The 19,205-nt window shown below is 40.1% G+C and overlaps 1 protein-coding gene across 1 annotated transcript in view; it reads left to right on the forward strand.

Moving 5' to 3' along the window:
- The window catches only part of csmd3b (CUB and Sushi multiple domains 3b), a gene marked incomplete at both ends in the record, with an annotated part of 320,381 nt that overhangs the window by 255,074 nt on the left and 46,102 nt on the right, over positions 1-19,205 (forward strand). The window contains 19 exons of the mRNA XM_080046015.1: positions 2,272-2,372; positions 2,504-2,572; positions 2,717-2,873; positions 4,400-4,591; positions 7,587-7,713; positions 8,138-8,340; positions 8,895-9,086; positions 9,404-9,542; positions 9,783-9,970; positions 10,539-10,657; positions 10,751-10,826; positions 10,994-11,110; positions 14,197-14,310; positions 14,479-14,574; positions 14,958-15,161; positions 15,553-15,677; positions 16,178-16,274; positions 18,352-18,456; positions 18,577-18,695. Coding sequence (XP_079902141.1) covers positions 2,272-2,372; positions 2,504-2,572; positions 2,717-2,873; positions 4,400-4,591; positions 7,587-7,713; positions 8,138-8,340; positions 8,895-9,086; positions 9,404-9,542; positions 9,783-9,970; positions 10,539-10,657; positions 10,751-10,826; positions 10,994-11,110; positions 14,197-14,310; positions 14,479-14,574; positions 14,958-15,161; positions 15,553-15,677; positions 16,178-16,274; positions 18,352-18,456; positions 18,577-18,695 — 2,540 coding nt within the window. The remainder of the gene's footprint in view (positions 1-2,271; positions 2,373-2,503; positions 2,573-2,716; positions 2,874-4,399; positions 4,592-7,586; positions 7,714-8,137; positions 8,341-8,894; positions 9,087-9,403; positions 9,543-9,782; positions 9,971-10,538; positions 10,658-10,750; positions 10,827-10,993; positions 11,111-14,196; positions 14,311-14,478; positions 14,575-14,957; positions 15,162-15,552; positions 15,678-16,177; positions 16,275-18,351; positions 18,457-18,576; positions 18,696-19,205) is intronic.

Genomic DNA, 19,205 nt, shown 5'->3' on the forward strand with positions numbered 1-19,205 from the left:
ATTACAAGACGTATCCATAACGATTACGAAAGCTTTTTCTTTGGGTGTTGTGTACATCCTGAGTTATTTCACTCACTAATTAGCGGAAGAAAAAGCAAAAGGAAAGGAGCTTCAAGGGGAATCTAATGGAGTTCTCACTAGGTTTGAAACATGTAATGACGAGTCACGCACATGCATTAATCAGTAGGTCTTCTTATACCAAACATCTATAACTGTCAGGTTGAGAACATGTTTTTTTTTTGGTCATCAAAGAGACACTGCCAAGAACCCACTAGCAGTCAAGTTTGTGCTAATGAACCAAGATGAAAGTCACCATAATGATACGGAAAGAGAGAAAATGTCGTCAGAGAGACTCATAGGTTTTGACTCGTCGTGCTGTTTGCCGACTCACATTGCGTTTCTAAAGGGTTTCTCTGGGGGCATTAGCAGTCCTCAAGTCAATGTCCTTGACCAAAGCACACAAGCCTTAACATTGTAAATCACAGAAGGGATTGCTTACTTGCTCTCTTTATATTTACAATAAGTCTAATGCATAACATGAATTTACCCAGTAGGATCAGTGCCATGTGCTCACGACGGCAGGGACATTGAACGCAAGACAATGTTTGTAAAATGAGATTTAATTTGGTCACAGAGGTCGAAGGAATAGAGAGCAATGCTTAAAGCAAAAGAGCCGACACTGAATGTGTCTGCACTCCTTCACAGGATTGTTTTCAGCAACAGTATGTGAGGCATGGGACTATACAGGGGCATCAAGACATAAATTATCGTTGAGTTCTAGTAAAATATAAAACGTGTTAATTTTAGATTGCTGGTAAGAACATTTTATACACCAATTTTATGACCAGCTTTACAAGATGTTTGCAGGACGAGTGTTGACATATTTGGCTCTTTGTCATCGACGTGCAAAGACTCCTGATGCAAAGAGGTGGGGGTGGTGTGTTTCGTGCTGTTGTTTCGTCGGCGTAGTGCAGTCTGCTATATTTAGTTCCCGTGTGTTCACATCTCTAAAGAGGAGTGAAGAGGAGAGGGAAGGGAAGGGATGATTAGAACACCTACAATTTGCTGTTTTCTAACCTTAGCTTTGCAAACACGTGCTTGCCTGGTTGCTTTGGTTGCTGCCTCCATTGTGCTAAGTGGAGTACACTTGGTCATGCCTTTGAGCCAATAATTGTGTTAATGTTACAATTGAATTATATTTAAATGCAAGGAAATCCACTGTTAAAAAGAGTTTAAGCTTTTACAATACATTTCAAGTAAAGTTACTACATTCAAGATGTTTCCAAAGCCAAAATTATTATTTTGTCAAATGATTGTGATCTCAATATCGATCAAAATAAGCACAATCATGATGTTTGCCATAATCGAGCAGCCATATAGGTTTATGGCTATGGTGGCCTCTGTTTGTGGTTTTACATGTGGCTTTCTTTACCAGTTGAGTCAAACATTGTTTTCAAAAGAGCACTGTCTAGAAGGGGGTTGCAAAGGAACCAAAGAGATGTCTTTGCTTTTGTGTTTTTTTTTCTTCTATTATTTCTGGACAATATTCTGGATAATATTCTCTTTAGCTTAATTTTTGCTTCGGGAAAGGAGATGCAAGCAGGATGGGAAAAAAGAGTAGAAAAAAAACAGGTGAAAAAAAAATGAAGGGAGGGGAGACGAGGTAAATCAGCAGAAGAGGAAGGTTGATTGAAGTAGAGGAGGCTAAAGTAGGCACTATTCATAGAGAGGGACTCGGGGAAAGAGCAAGAGCGCGGGAGTTAAAGAGGAAAAAGGTAGAGGGGGGAGAGGTAATTTTCTAAATGGAAACTGTAGCCGCGTGATTTATTGACGATATGACAGCTGTAATATGACTATTACAGCAGTAGGGACACAGCGAGTGGGTAAGAGGGAGGGAAAAGGAGAGAGGAAAAGGGACATTGATACTGTATATAGAGGGCACCTGTGAGAAGTGCAGAGAGCAGGTTTTTTTAAGTAAATTACTCTCTTAGATGTACTACCTAACCATTCTCCGCAACCGAAGCATAGGTGGCCGACTACACAGCTAGTTAAAAGGGTTATTAAATGACATGCACACATATTACACCAATACACACATACAAATTGTGGCAAGAACGCTTGTCGTGTTCTCTACAACTCACCGTGCTATGGACTCTCACTTTTATACTGTAGGGTCGAACGTTTTTCAAGCAAAATAAGAAGCCATCTTCTGTGGAATAACAATTTTTGTGGTCTCTTTTTTTTATTTCTTCTTTCTGTGTTTGTCATCAGCGGAGTGTGGTTCTTCAGTTATAAACAACGAAGGGATCCTCCTCTCCCCAAACTATCCAATGAACTACGACAACAACCACGAGTGCATCTACAGCATACAGGTAACACACCTGGGCATGCTAACGGGAGCTAATACAGACGTAGACAAGTAGAAGTTACGGTAATATCTGTCCTCGAATGTTTAAGTGCATGTCGGTCGATAAATGCAATTTGGATTTCACGTTTATTATAGGTGCAGTCTGGGAAAGGCATCAACATATCTGCTAGAACCTTTCATCTTGCCCAAGGAGACATACTTAAGGTAACCAAACACATGCCATGGTCTTTCTCCTTGGCTAACATGCATGTGTCTAAAAATACGATCCGGGACAATTTAAAAGACGTATGCATTTGAACACCAAATATGACCATCGCCGGTTGCATTGCGCTCTCGTTGTTATTACAGATTTATGACGGTAAAGACAACGCCGCCCACGTTCTCGGAGCATTCACGGGGTCGTCCATGTTGGGCCTGACGTTGATCTCCACTTCCAACCATCTGTGGCTGGAATTTTACAGTGATGGAGAAAGTGCAGGCGAAGGATTCAAACTGGTCTACTCAAGTAAGTGCACAGAGCTAATAAGCAGTGTCAACTCTACTATTCTGATCATGTATATACTGCACACAATAATATGGTATAAAAGAAACAACTTTACTCTCATATGTAATTTTAGTATTGGAGCTAGTTCGTTAACAATTGTCTTATATCTCTAATACACAATACAGATACACAACGCAGCTGAGTGACTAATCACCACACTAGGACGTGCTACAAATGTAGATCGAACATAAATACAGTGGACAATGAGAACACGAGATTAAAATCCAGTCAGTACCGGAGACACGTCAAACAAGCAATTAAATACCACATGACAGCTGCACTAATTCCTGACAAGTGCAACATACTTAGCCGAGGGTAATTTAAATGGTCTAAATGCTTCTCATTTGTGAAAGCATCACAGGGCGGATTGTAGATTCCACCACCGAGATGATCACAGGAAAGCGTGTCACGTTTGATTAACAAAGCTTTCAGAGAGCTCTGATTTCAGTGTAGGATGGGGTGTTAAAGGTGCCGTGTGATGTTCACCAAAGCACACCCACGTTTGGAAGTGCCTTCTTAGATGTATAGTCAGATTTAAAATATATCCAATTGTTTAAATGGAGTCATGCAGGACAATTTGTATTGAGCTTCAAGAGCTGTATTGTCTCTGTGATGTGTGAGAAAGAGCACTTACTCCTCTGCACCTCAGGTTTCTCATATACTGATGCAAATAGAAGATAGTTTGTAGCATGAAGAAAACAAAACATTGGCTTATACAAAAGTACAGAAGCTTTTGTTTTGTTATAGTAATGTAAACCTACTTAATGACCCACTAGATCACATGTTATAGTTTAGTTTGATATGAAGGCTGGAAATTCACTCAAACTCAGAGGTGTGATTCAATAAATAATGCATGCTGTTTTTTTTTGTTTTTTTATATACGTACATGTCTAACATTGAAAAAAAACTTTCAGATGAGGAATCATTCACACAAAAACATCAGGATTATGGCAGAAGTGTTCAGATTGCTTATGGTTAAAGTACAGCTTTGCAGAAGGGCATTTTTAAGAATTTAGAAATGCACCAACTGCAGTTTTTTCAGCAGATAACTCAAATCCTGGCACATCTTGTCTTCTGTGTAATACCGTAGATCAAATTGTGGTTAATGTCTTTTTAAGGATAAACTATTCATATACCTCTTCACATCCCACTCTCCAACATTGTGCACATGAATAAATAGAATATTCCGAAAATATTACCATGGAAACTGAGCTTACATAGACTTTTGGGAAACAACACTAAATTGGATAAGGTGTAGTAGTCATGCTCAAGTATCACTAATATCGATGTCTAATTTTCATGTAGTATTCCTGTCTTTTTATTAAATTGGGAAAGGGAGCTTAATGGGATGTCTCAGCATGCTCGTAAAAAACACAATACTTTCCAGATATTAAGGGAAATATTGAGAGGAGTTAGTGAGTCCCTTAGTGATTATATTAAAATGAAAATACTGGAAATGCTCTTTTATCTTTTTTTTGTCTCTCAAGGTTTTGAGTTGTCTCACTGCGAGGACCCGGGCGTGCCTCAGTTTGGCTTCAAAGTCAACGATCAAGGCCATTTCTCCGGGAGCAGCATCACGTACAGATGCGAGCCCGGATACACTCTGCACGGCGCTACCACACTCAAGTGTATGACCGGCGAAAGGAGAGCCTGGGATAACCCTCTGCCTTCCTGTATCGGTAGGTCTCTTTGTCTATGTGAAACCAATTACACTTTGTAAAGAGGTTCACTGAAAGGACACACACACACACACACACATGAATATACACACAAAAGCCCGCACTCAATTATGGGTTGAACCCTGAATAACAATCTTTAATAAGCTTGAGAGGGTGACAAGGGTTCACTGTTACGCCCGGCTTTTACTGCTATTGCTGCATGTTGTGCTGTGTGATTCATGCTCAATAAAACTTCAAAAGACCTCAATTCATGTGTTTGTCGAACAGCTGCACAATTACCAGAGGCTGGTCAAAGGTGTATTCCAGTAAATGATTATTAACACAATTAGACAGTTCTTCTTTTTGACCTTTGGCATCAAGCTGGTCTCAGACCGAAATATCAAATTTCCCCCAGAACTCAGCTGGTGCACAAACACCATTAAAGCCCCTGTTAACCCAAATCCACAACGTCCTTCTAACTTTGACATTTGGGGAGTTAGTTGCATGATAGTAAGCATCTGAAAAGAGTTAGGCATATTTATCATTCGAAATCAAAGATATTGTCATTTAAAGGAGGTGTTATATTTTTTTTGTTAATATACATGTTAAATCCCTCTATATTTATACAGCAATCACTTAAACAGTATGCACAGTTCACAACAAATGTCTCCCAGTCATTGAGATTAGCAGTAACTGTGGGATACAAATTTGAGTATCCCACTCGTTTTTATCCAATCAGGAGACAGAGCGCTATAAAGAGGCGGGTCTCTGTGCCTGTGAACAATGACTCACTGCTCTCCACTAACTGAAGAAGATGGCTGCGCGTTAATGTGGTGGTAACTTAGGGACGAGGGAGGGGACTGCTTACTGCAGTCACTGACAGGATGTAAGCTAAAAGGACCATATCACTTACTTCTCCTTTAAGTTTGATCAACTTTACAGAAATCCGGTGCAGAATCACTTGCTTCTTAATGCAGTACAGGACAACTATTCATCATTTGGAAATACAATTGTGTGGAGGCGATTGTCCTTCAGATTTCCCCTCTTGATTTGCTCACTCTGTGTTAGTTTTAAGGTCTAAATAAAAGGCCTATTTATTTAGGAGAGCTTACCTCCTAGACCCCCCTGTGCCCAGTAACCAATTGATCCATTAACCTTCCTGCAGGGGGTGATTTGCTCTCTGATCCTGGAGACTGCCCATTTGATCCCACAGTGTTCTGCATTGTACTCAAACGAGCCGACAGAGATACATAAACAAACACACAGACCCCAACCTCTTTTTATTTTATCTGTCTCCCTGCTTGTTTTTCTCCACCTCTGTTAATGGCATTCTTACTCTATAAATGGCTAAGTCGACAACCTGTTGGTCGGAATGGTTTCAGGAACACATTTTAATCGATTTTGCCACAGACCACTCTATCAAATCAAATCGGAGGCCATATTAGGGAAACAATAAAAACCACGAGAAGCGTCTCCTCTTTTGAGTATTGACATATTTTTAAGTATTCCATTATAGCATCATTGCCTTTTTAATTATTTTTTTCCGGGGCTGCAAAATTTTTGGGAAAATACAAACCAGGGCTCTGAATATTGATGTCAACAAGTCAATAATGGTACCCGGGCTCCAGAACACGCACGCACACACACGCACACTCACACACACCTACTCTCACACACACACACACACACACAAACACACACACACACACACACACACACACACACACACACACACACTTGTCAGTACTTTATTTTTGTATACATTACCAACTAAGCAATTAAAACTTATTCCGATATGTTTTCTGCCTTTCCCCAATATGTATTTGGTTGAATGATTATACATTCTCTTATTAAACCCAAACCTAACGCTTGGTCTATACTGAGTGATGCACAACAAGGCTGCTTTAGCTGTGGCCCAAATGGGAGCTACAGTTTAAGCACAGCACCCAGACCAATGTTTAAGGGCTTTTTTTTGCCTTTTATCACTATCTGTGAACTTTCTGATTTTGGATTCAGCTTAATACATCTCTCCTTTGCCACTATCAATAATGAAAGACTCATAAAAACCACCGGCTGATATTCTCTGACTTTATATTTTAGCAATGACCTCAGCTAACCTGCAGTCTTAATATTATAGTGCCTCTTATTATTACTTGTAGTATGCCCCCCCCCCCCCGCCACCTTGGTTCACTCTCTGTTTTGCCTCTTCTCCTCTCTTTATTTGTTGCCTTCCCAACTCTTAATATTGCTCCTACTACTCTAGATAATATATTCCAGTGATGAAGGGAGGGGAGCCTGAGGGAGGAGGAACACGGAGGAGAGGAGAGGAGAGGAGAGGGGAAGCAGAGACAGGGGGATGAAGATTGTGAAAATATATAACGGATAGAGACAAAGGGAGAAGGGGGAATCATTTCCTGTTATATAATGTGTGCGGTGGTTTCTCACGGGAAGAATGCAGTGTCAGCACTTTGTCTCTTCTCTCCCCTCTTCCAGCTTTGGTGTGTGAGGAAGAGAGAGGGACACGGAGGAAAAGAGTTAGCCTCTTCCTTTAATCCATTTGTCTCTGTGGCGATCATTTAATCACTGCTCAGTGGCCACTGAGGTGCACCTAGTGGATCTGATTGCCTAAATAAACAATTCCCATGGACAGATAGCTGGTGGACTCGCCATACATCATGGAATACACACAGGGAACGCACACATACACTCTCATCACTGGTCCGTTTGTTTGGCTGTACTGATGGCACTTGTAACGTTGTCACAGTTGTGCTATAATCACACTGACATATATATTCTGCAGGGTTATTTGTGTCGCTTTGTATGTTGGTACATATCAGAAGTCTTTAATATCTTGTCTTGTCGTGTGTGTGTGTGTGTGTGTGTGTGTGTGTGTGTGTGTGTGTGTGTGTGTGTGTGTGTGTGTGTGTGTGTGTGTGTGTGTGTGTGTGTGTGTGTGTGTGTGTGTGTGTGTGTGTGTGTGTGTGTGTGTGTGTGTGTGTGTGTGTATGTCCTGTAGCGGAGTGTGGTGGTCGTTTCAAAGGTGAGTCTGCAGGGAGGATTCTGTCCCCCGGATACCCTTTCCCCTACGACAACAATCTACGCTGCACCTGGACCATCGAGGTGGACTCCGGAAACATTGTGAGGTAATATTTGACACCCAATTCCTCCACGGTAGTAAAATTAAAATAACAGTGTCATTCATCTTAATGCCTACTTCTGTTTTTAATAATAATTCCTTTAAATCAGTGTAAATTGCTAATCAGGATGTTATGTATCTATTCTGTATAATAATACACAAAAAGGAGATAATAATACAATTGTTAAATTAATATCATCTTACTTCGGTTGATATAGTTTCCAAAAAAGGTTCTTATAGTCTTTGTGTGTGTGCTTACTAGGTTATAATCCTTTGAAACAGACATTTAGAAAATGCTTTTTGATTCAATGGAATGGTAATGTTTCCACTTTTAATATATATAGGCCTATATATTTTTTTATTGATTTTTTTATGTTCTTTAATTTTTAATTATTTTTATTATTATATATTTGTTTTCATCCATACTACAGTCTCCAGTTCTTGTCCTTTGACACGGAGGCCAGCCATGACATGCTGAAGGTTTGGGACGGACCACCTGAGAATGAAATGTCTTTGTCAGAGATCAGTGGGTCTCTGCTACCTGAGGGAATCCACTCCACGCTCAACACTGTCACCGTTCAGTTCGAGACGGATTTTTACATAAGCAAATCAGGATTTGCTATCCAGTTCTCTAGTAAGTAATGTCCACATCCACAGCTTCTGTTTTGAAGTTCCATATATTATTCCATACATATTTTTATGTGTAAGGATGTGTTATGTTTTCAGGGGACCAGAACTGTTCAAGTCTCTTTATGATTGAATATGTTTTTTGAATATACCATTGGATCTTCGTGACTTGACTAAAATTATAAATTTGATTTGATTTTACATATTTGAGAGTTAGAATCTGCATAATGGCTCTACTTTACTCTACTCTACTAAACCTCACTTGACCAGCCAGAAATGTCCTTAACAGGTATTTCATAATAATACAGGACCGTAAACATTTCATCGGACCACTTAAAGTCGAATTGAATTACTTAAAGTTACTTAAGTGCCCTTTAAAGTTAATGCATTAGCTTAATAGCTATAGATATCCAGTGTGACACAGCTTTTTTTTAAATAGTTGCCCTCCCCTCTTTGTCCTCCATTCCCTTTTTCTTTCTCCCTGTCCTCTGTCCACCTCTCCTCTCTGTCTCTCTCTCTCTATCTCTCTCTTTCTCTCTGTGTCTTTCTCTCTCTGTCCAGGCTCGGTAGCTACAGCCTGCAGGGACCCTGGTGTGCCGATGAATGGCAGTCGTAGTGGGGACGGCCGTGAGCCGGGGGATTCGGTGTCCTTTCAGTGTGACCCGGGATACGAGCTCCAGGGGGACGACAAAATCACCTGTATACAAGTGGACAACAGATACTACTGGCAGCCCAGCCCGCCTGTCTGCATAGGTGTGTGCACAAGTCCGGCTTTCATGTTATTTATAGGACATACAATAGATGAACTGCGTACGCAACTGCAGCTGTGTAGTATAGGAGCTCAGCATCTTGCTCAAGGACTCGTCTGTGAGTGACTTATAGAACGGCTGTGTAAAAAAATATAGTGATAGTGATTAATATAATATGGTACTATTATGTTGACCTCATCTCTTTTGGAATTAAATAAATATAACTAAAATGTTCTAAAATGTAGGAAAATGGTGTTGAGGGAATTATCACGCATGGCTGTTAGAATGAATGTATACATGTGCTTGTTTTCCCCATCGTAGCTCCTTGTGGAGGAAACCTAACCGGTTCCAATGGATTTATACTGTCTCCTAACTTCCCACATCCCTACCCTCACTCCAAGGACTGTGATTGGCTCATTGCTGTCAACTCTGACTACGTCCTATCACTGGCCTTCATCAGGTAGCCTGCTCAATTGTCTGCCTTTTGTTTTTCAGAAATAATTTAAAGTATATTTTTCTCAGCTACAGTCTTTCGAAAACAAAATGCTCTTGAAATCTGCTAAGCCCTCTTCATACTCAGGAACTTGTTGTTGTTTGAGAAAGAAAGGTTCCTGGTGGATTCTCAATCTTAACATGTTGGTCTTAACTGCTTAACCCGACCCCTTGATCTTATCTGTATTTTTTCTTTAACGTCCTCTAGTTTCAATATTGAGCCGAACTACGACTTCCTGTATATCTACGATGGTCCGGATAGCAACAGTCCTCTGATTGGTAGCTTCCAGGACAGCAAACTCCCAGAGCGGATAGAGAGCAGTTCCAATACCATGCATTTGGCATTCCGCAGTGACGGCTCTGTTTCGTACGGGGGCTTTCACCTGGAATACAAAGGTAAACTATTCTGCCAACAGTATCACAATCTTTAGTAACTGTGCAGGGTTCAGGGCTGGAATAGCTGCTAAATTACCGAAAATGTCTCCCACATTAACTTCACTGCTGATTTAAAGACGAGAAATATTTTTTATATCCATTAAGTCCATGTTGAATTAATGTCTGTTGAATTTCTCCGTCAGAGAGGTGAGTTTGATTGTCTTGCACCGAAGAATCAACAATGCCTTTCTAGTTGACTCAGGAATTAATTATTAAGTTGATGCACGGTGGCCGCTAATCTTATAGGAGGAGGGCAAAGCCATCATTTCCAAGGTTCATGTAGCATTCTATAGCCCCGGGAATGAAGTTATGGTCCGGCGATGGCAGCTTAGTCAAACAGACTGTTACAAAGGCCACCAGAATGCCTGCGTTATTTGATTATGGCTAGGGACTTAATGTGTCTTATTATTTATGTGCGCCTGTTTGTTGTTTTTCCTTTGCCTCATCCCTTCTCTCTCTCTCTTTCTCCCATTCTCTATTTCTCTCTCTGACATTTTTGCTCATTCTGTTTCTCTCTCTCTCTCTCCAGCCAAGCTGAGGGAATCCTGTTTTGACCCAGGTGTGGTTCTGAATGGGACCAGGCTGGGGTCCGATTATAAACTTGGCTCTACTGTCACCTTCTATTGTGAAGCCGGATACGTTTTGCAGGTACGTAAAAAAACCCCAGTACATTTATGTTTGGTTGATTAGTTAGATGTCTACGTTTTTCTTGTAGTAAAGTGTATAATATGTTTCTTTTAGGGCTATTCGACCCTAACCTGCAGTATGGGAGATGATGGCAGACCTGGATGGAACAGGGCATTGCCAAGTTGTCAAGGTAACCAAACCAATATTTACACACAGACTGGTAAAAATGCATCCCAGCGCACACAACTTGAACCTATTTTAAGTTTGTAAAAGTGTTTTTTTCTTCCTTTCTGTGTGTGATTATGTGCCACTCTGCTCGTCTTCATGTGTCTGCACATGTGTGTGTTCTGTCTGTAGCTCCGTGTGGAAGCCGTTCTACAGGAACAGACGGGACTGTTCTATCTCCAAACTTCCCCAGAAACTACACCACTGGACAGAACTGTATCTACTCTATATCTGTTCCTAGAGAGTTTGGTAAGTTCATACACACCCTCAAGCTCTCACCTGGATCTTGTATCTCTTCCATACAGTTAAAGAAGGGGATATTAAAACTTGTTTGATTTTTTATTTGGAAAGCCCCTTTTATTTATTTTTACAGATGAAAACTATTGGAGATATTGCACATGCTCAAAAGATGCCTGCTGGCCATTCATTAGAGTTCAGGTCAGGGTTTCATCATTGAAGTGACATTTAAAGAGGAGGCTGTTTTTTTATCGTGCCACGTTTGACCGGCGTTGCTCCTTAATTGAGTCATAAATGACGCGTCGTAAAGATATTGTTATTGCAGAGGATTCTTCACATTAAGTGAGCCTGTGTTGGAATCTGGGGTCATTAGAAAAATTGTGAGTCACCTCAGACACTCTCTCACAGGCATCTATCTTTCCGGTTGGAAGGCCTGCGGTCAAAAAGTAATGTCACTAACATCGTCTGTTGGAATATATAATATTAATAAAATATTTGAGCTATTTTTATATTCACTGCCCGTCAAAATCTGAGGGCTGGATTTACATTATAATTCAATTGGAATTTACAATGTTAATTTTAATTCTTGACATTGTAAATAGTAGTTTTGACAAAACTATCTCAACTCAAGGGCCACCTACTAACTCTATCTGGAGCTTTCAACTATAGAATGTCTTTAGTTGTTAATGGGCGACATGCACGGATCAATATAATTTCATTATCAAGATAAGCAAACACATTTGCATTTATAATATCTAATCAATGCATCACAAATTGGCATCTATATTATTGGTTGTTAATAAGAATTTATTGATGACCTACCTGGTTAGATAAAGGTAAAAAATGTAAATCATTAAAACATTGACTGTTTGTTAAAATGACTAATTAGCTTTGACTTGAGCTTTTACAAACAATTAGTAATTGGTTGATATGATGTTCAATTATGCCCTGTAGTGTCATGAATAAATAGTAGCTTTCCCTGAGGCTATTCAACGTTGATGTCTCATTATATTTGCCGAGCAGCTTTTGGAGTGTCGGCCCCATGTAGACATTTTGATTGAGAGGAGCTCACATTTGGTTGGCGTACATATTGGTAAGGACAGAGACAGCCTGCCTTAACCTCCCACACAGTGCATCTGTTTTGTTAAGTGTAAGTTGTGGAGGGTTACGCTTTGCCTGGACTTTTATAGCAGTTTTAATACTCAAATGAGAAAAAAAAATATTTTATTCAGATTTTTTCAGCATTAGAATGTTACAGGTTACAAGATTGCAGCTTCGAAACGTTCTTGTTTTGCCATACAAGCGGCACCTTCAGTTTTATATGGCGGAAACCCTTGGAATTTATCCCTGTGGAGATGCCATACCTCCTGATGAATAAGAACATGGCTGAGGACACCCACTCAGGTAGTTCCACAGGGATCGATGGCCAGGTTTTCTCAATCTGATGTCAAGAGCTGAAAAAGCCTTTCAAATGAGAAGCGTTTAAATCCTTCTGATAACCAGTCCAGCAATTTTAACCTGTTCTGTACATGATACAACTTGGAATGGATCCATCAGGTTATGTGACTGCATTGCACAGGGATTTCCCTACAGGCAATGTGGGACAATAATGCTGTGTGTATTTATGTGGCATTCCTTGTTATGTCTGCGTCTTTTTGGGTAGGTACATCAATTGTTTGCTCTTTGTTATCTTAATTTAAGAAACGTGTTTGTGCAGTAACGTCTTATGAATCTGGGTGCAAACATTGGTGCATGTGTGTCCTGCTGCCTGCTATCCCGGCTGTTTTGAAACACTTTGAGTTGTCAGCTCTACCACCTGCTCTCTGGTCGATATTACAGGGAGGAATGATGGAAGCCATAATCACTCTGATTTCCTTAAAATCCATACACGGTGGGAGCTTTTAAGTATTCCTGCTGACAAGCAGAAACTTGTCATTCTTGATGGCCACTCAACAGCATGCCCTTAAACACACGCTGGTGTACGACCATGAGATACAAGCATAAGGGGTTCAATTTATCTCTTGTACAGAGCTCAATTCTTTCTCGATGATCTTTGGTTTAGCAATACAAAAGCGAAACTGTTTGGTGTCTGTTTTGTATTGCTGGCCATCATTTTAACATGATATGAGGTTGTGCATGAAAGCAGATGGTTATCTTTTGTGAGTCAGACCAATGTGTTGTACTGAGTGACCAGTGTCCTTATAAGAGCTGAATATCCTTGGTTTGTGTACAGAGGTGTGTGTGTGTGTGTGTGTGTGTGTGTGTGTGTGTGTGTGTGTGTGTGTGTGTGTGTGTGTGTGTGTGTGTGTGTGTGTGTGTGTGTGTGTGTGTGTGTGTGTGTGTGTGTGTGTGTGTGTGTGTGTGTGTGTGTGTGTGTGTGTGTGTTTGTGTGGGCAGGGAGTTGGTTAAATTGATGCTAAAAAGAACGGAATTTATCCTTAATATTTTCCATGTGCTGCTGTCAAACACATTTTTATTAATAAAACACCTACAGATGTTAATCTTACCAAGACTATCAATTGATTTGAAGACACAATGATAAACAAAGACGGAGATACATGTGAATGCCTTTTAATGCTACCTTCAGCTACAGCTGTGACATACAGTTCATGGTTAGGCAGAGGCATCTTCAGTTACATGGAAGGCCTGGGTTTTATTCCCTTTCCTTTACACCTTCCATCATACTGAAGTAAAGCATGGGTTTTGGGACAGGAAGCCATGTGTGTCCTATGCCTGTTATTCACTCTAGCTGCTTTTGATATTGGAGAAAAGGCAGACAGAAAAAAAATATGTTTGCCTTAGTTTTAGTTTTTTAATAGTCAGTCAGTTTTTGCCAACCTCAGCATCTCACGTTAGCTCACAACACTGATTCACCTCAGCAGATGAAGACAAGGTGATTTTTTCTGTGGTGTCATTTTGTGCCAGGAGTTGGCATCCGATAGAATTTGACACACTACAGCTTAGTCAAATTCAAATGAGGTATTATCAGGTGTATTAGTGGATGGTCAGGCACAGACAGCAGAGTTATTGCAAAGTAATTCAACTGTGGTTAACTAATCCCCTTCTTTATAATTAATTTGTGTTCTCTTTTCTTTCAGTCCTTTTTGGTCAGTTTGTGTTGTTCCAAACATCTCTAAATGACGTGGTGGAAATCTACGATGGACCCACTCAACAAAACACACTACTGTCTTCTCTCTCTGGATCCCACTCTGGTGAGGATGGATGGATGGATGGATGTATGTATGGATGGATGTATGGATGGATGGATGGATGGATGGATGGATGGATGGACGGACAGATAGACATACAAAGCTGTAACCATATGTCTTTCTTTCTGATCTTATCTCTCTTTTTTTGACTCTGTCACCCTCTCTCTCTAGGTGAATCCCTGCCTCTGAGTACGGGAAACCAGATCACAGTTAAGTTTAACACAGTTGGACCAGAAACCGCCAAGGGATTTCACTTCGTCTACCAAGGTCAGCCAATCAAAAGCAGCCATTATTATTCATATCTTTAGTTATTATTTTAATTATTTGTATTAGTAGTTGCAGTGGTACAGGTATATACATTTTTTAATTTACCAAAATCATTTAATACCTATTTTGAAACAAATAAATGAAGAATACATTTTCTTTAGGTTTAAGTTTTGGTTTTCTGGGGTTATGGGGTATTATGGGTTATCTTTTATTACTTATATGTATTTAACCTTTATTTAACATGAAAAGCCACATTGAGATCAAAAATATATCACATATCCAGAGTGTCATTGCCAAGCTAGGCAGCAATAACGGTACATTTGGCCTCCCTGTACACATGCTTTGTTTTTTGATGATTGTGGTGATTTTCCTTATATCTGCAGCTGTGCCGAGGACCAGCTCCACCCAGTGCAGTTCAGTTCCTGAGCCCCGCTTTGGGAAGCGTCTGGGTAACGACTTTGCGGTGGGGTCCATGGTGCAGTTTGAGTGCAACCCTGGTTACCTGCTGCATGGCTCCTCCTCCATACGCTGTGACAGTGTACCAGACAACCTGGCACAGTGGAACGACACCCTGCCAACATGCATGGGTAAATATAAATCCACAAATTAGGCAATAGACAATCATTTTCCTTTTCCCGAAAGCAGATACATGTATAGCAAAGTTTTGCATTGTTCTGTGAATTTGCAATAAAAAAACTTTTTTTGTACAAAAAAAAGCATGCAGATATTCAAAATGTCCATAACAGACAAATACCACACACCTTATGAATAATGATAATTAAAAACAAATACAGACAATTCCAACGCAGGGAGAGCATTTTAATGAGTCCAGGCCGTAAGCCTAGCTATGCCCAAGCTGTTACCTTTGCCTCAGGTTCTTTGCTCTCATCCTCTACAGGGGCAGGAGATGTTACAGCCGAATTTGTCTTTTTCCTTTTACTAAGTCTTAACCTCTGCTTTGTTTTTTCTCTTTCTCAGTTCCCTGTGGAGGTGTGTTGACCTCTCGTCGCGGCACCATTCTCTCACCGGGTTATCCAGAGCCCTACGACAACAACCAGAACTGTGTGTGGAGGATCTCTGTTCCAGAAGGGGCTGGCATACAGGTAGGTGTCCCGTCACACACTTGCTTCCTGTCCGACCTATGTATCATTGGCTTAAAATGCTGATCAGGCAGAATGTCAAGCCAAGATAAGATATTATTGGAAGGATGAATGGATGGACGGTTTGTGAGAGCAGCAGGACCATCCAGAGACAACTAGATAGGATCTAATCTTGAGAGATAATGGCTGATTGTGTGTAAGCTAAACCTGCCCTCACGGACAATACAAAGGCAAAGATGCCTCTGACACAAAATGGAGCCTGTTAGAAAGATTTAGCGGACATCGCACAGCATTCAGTTCTTCTGTCATTTTTTAACTCTACACCACAATTGTGGTACAGGCCTTGTCTTACATCTTGATAATTTTAGTGAATATGTCCAGCAACTAACGGATATAACTCTGAATTTGTGCATAGAATGAGCAAATTGTGTTTTTATTGAAAACAAAATGCAACAAAAGCACAAATCTGTCTTCTTTCTGTTCCTCGTTGTCTGTCTCCCCAGATACAAGTTGTGAGTTTTGCCACTGAGCATAACTGGGACTCTTTGGATTTTTACGACGGTGCCGACAACCACGCACCAAGACTGGGCAGCTACTCTGGTAAACAGTTTTGTCAATATTTTTTATAGTGATACTCAAAAGGTTAACAACATGCCCCATTCTGGCCAGAAAGTAATTTCACGAATGACAGTGATGAAATGTTTTGCAAACAAATTACCCAAGTAGGAGCAATTAGAACAGTTGGGTTATGGCATATAGTTATTTTCATTTAGAATTATTGTAAATTATACAATTCACAGTTGAACTGACAAGATTGATAGCAATAGTTAATGTAACATTTAAACACTATTGAGCATTAATCAAGACAATGCTATTTAAGCTGCAGCCCTTAATTTACACTATAGAGGGAAATACATTTTAGGGCTATGGCCACCTGTTGTCTTGTTACCTGACAACGTAAATATAGCTTGTCACTTAAATGTAGCAAAGTTAGAAAAACACAGCCTGTTGTCATGATGTTTTGAGGCATACAGAGCTAAAGTGGAACCCAGCAGGAGCTGAGGAAAACTCCCAATGGCACCTGCCTGTTTATTTGGGAGTCCTCCAAAGGGGTTTAGGTTTATTTTGTCGCATAGCTAATTGAGCCTCCAACACTCTAATTCTCTACTAGGAATAGATATTTCATATTAAGCAACCTATGACATGACTTGTCAAACACATTAATTCCAAAATAATACAATTATGCACACTCCTGAATGCTCCCAAAATGTACTGCACAAAATGATTAGCTATACTTCCAGGTGTACTTTAACAGGAAGCGCAATATTTTATAACTCAAAACACAAAGCCAAGACAGTATCTATAAGAGGTATAAATGAATAATATAGCCAGCTTCATATTTATTTTTTCACTATGATCAATCATGACAAGCTAATGTTACTTCTATATTACTGTTTTGTTGCTCTGCATGACTTGGCCTGAAACATAATGAAGCTCCTATTTTTAGTTTTTTGTCTTTTCACGTTGAAGGAAAATGTACATAGTTTACAATTGATCCACAGGGTCCAAAAGTCATGCCAACACATGAAGGGGCCTTTGCACCAGGGCTCCAGCAACTCATATTCAACCCAATAATGTGTTCAGTCTAGTTAAAGCATTCCTCTGGATACATACACTCCTTTAATTCAAGCAGCTGTCGGCATCTTTTGGGGGTCACTATTGAATGATCTATGGAGGGGCTCGTCATCTTTTGGCAAACTCAGATTAAAACAAGATTATGTTGTGAGACATCAAATGACTATTCCAGTGACATATTCCCATATTAAAAGTAATTAGTGAGTAAATACATGCAGGGCTATGAGAAAACTTTTTTTTTTAACTGGTTAATTACAACTGTTCATAAGAAAGTCCCAGAACAACCGTTATATATAATCCATGAATTTAATTATTCATCACCATTCATCATTTATTGTTAAGGAAAACTATTTTGTTCTCAGTTATGATAATAAACGAGATTTCTTCTGGAATGTGAACAGGAGCAGCAGGGGAGCCTCAGAATGTTAGAAAATGTGCTAATTAATTCTCCTCACAACAGGCAGTCAATAGTATCCATTGGCCTAACTCACTGTTTATCCAGAGGACTGTCTCTTTGACTTTGATTAGTTTTGTTGACGGACCTGCCACTGAGCAAAAAAAAACATATAACACAACACAAGGATACTGTCAGAAGATATACTTTTACGACTGTTGCAACTTCAAGCAAGCCAAGTCGATAGAGGAGATTAGAGTTGGTTAGTATTCCTGCACATTAAATCTATTTTGTGATGGTGGGCCCTGACAGGATTACACTGTTGCACCGTGCCATCTTTGCTTCAGTAGCGCAGTACCCATCTTTCACTCTGTGCTTTGCCTTGCCACGCTAAGTAGGTCAAAGACAACATTTTAAAAAGGGCTTTCAAATAAGACAGATGTCTCATATAAAAGTAATTCCCCCTCTCCATCCTTGGATACCACTTCACAAACAAGCAAAAAAAGAAGTGACAATGTGGGTTTTGGGAGGCCTTTGTTGTTGTTGCTGACAGATAACGAAGATAATTAACTTTCAAGCCTCAGTTAAAGAAAAAATTAAGAAATGTGAATCATTGTCGTCTGTTGCTCTCTTCCTCTTTGCTTTCAGGCACCACCATCCCCCAACTCCTGAATAGTACATCCAACAACCTCCATCTCAGCTTCAGCTCTGATATTAGTGTCTCGGCTGCTGGTTTTCACCTGGAATATACAGGTAACATATTTGTATTGTACACATGCTATAATTATTGTTTTATATAGGCTATATTGGTTAGATATACAGTATTTAAAAAAAAAACAATTACTTAAACTGTTTTTTTTTTATTCTTCACAGCTATTGGTCTGGAGTCATGTCCAGAGCCTCAGAGTCCAAGTTATGGAATAAGGCAAGGAGACAGATTTATGGTGGGAGACGTTGTACAGTTCTCATGTGAACAAGGCTACTCCCTTCAGGTAAAAGTGCAACCTACATGTGTGTACACTGTTTGTATTGTCTGAACAGATTCAGAGTAGCTACTGAGGGACTAAGATGAGTTGGAGGATAGGCATTTCCAATACACATAACACACGCATACAAGTAGCAGCCGGTTAATCTAAATTGACTTTCAAATATGTACGTGAAATCGTTAAAGGCTTTTTCCGGATGTGCCGCCATTTATTCTTTGTCCCCTGGCTGCACAAAGCAACAACTATTCAAACCGTGAATCTCAAGTAAACCCCCGTTCTCGAGTAGTTTTCCCAGCTCTGACTTAAACATACAACTCTGGTGTGGTTTCGCACAACTCTTGAATAATGTATGTCTCTGGTGTGGTCTGCCCAATTCCTGTACAGTACACAGCTCTGGAGGTTTGGTTCCTCATGTTTAAGACACACACACACACACACACGCACACACACACACACACACACACACACTACAGCTCCAAAGTATTAATACAGAGGGTTTCAGTTGTTATTGCAGAG

Source organism: Ammodytes marinus, assembly GCF_949987685.1.
Source record: "Ammodytes marinus genome assembly, chromosome: 17".
Taxonomy (NCBI): domain Eukaryota; kingdom Metazoa; phylum Chordata; class Actinopteri; order Uranoscopiformes; family Ammodytidae; genus Ammodytes; species Ammodytes marinus.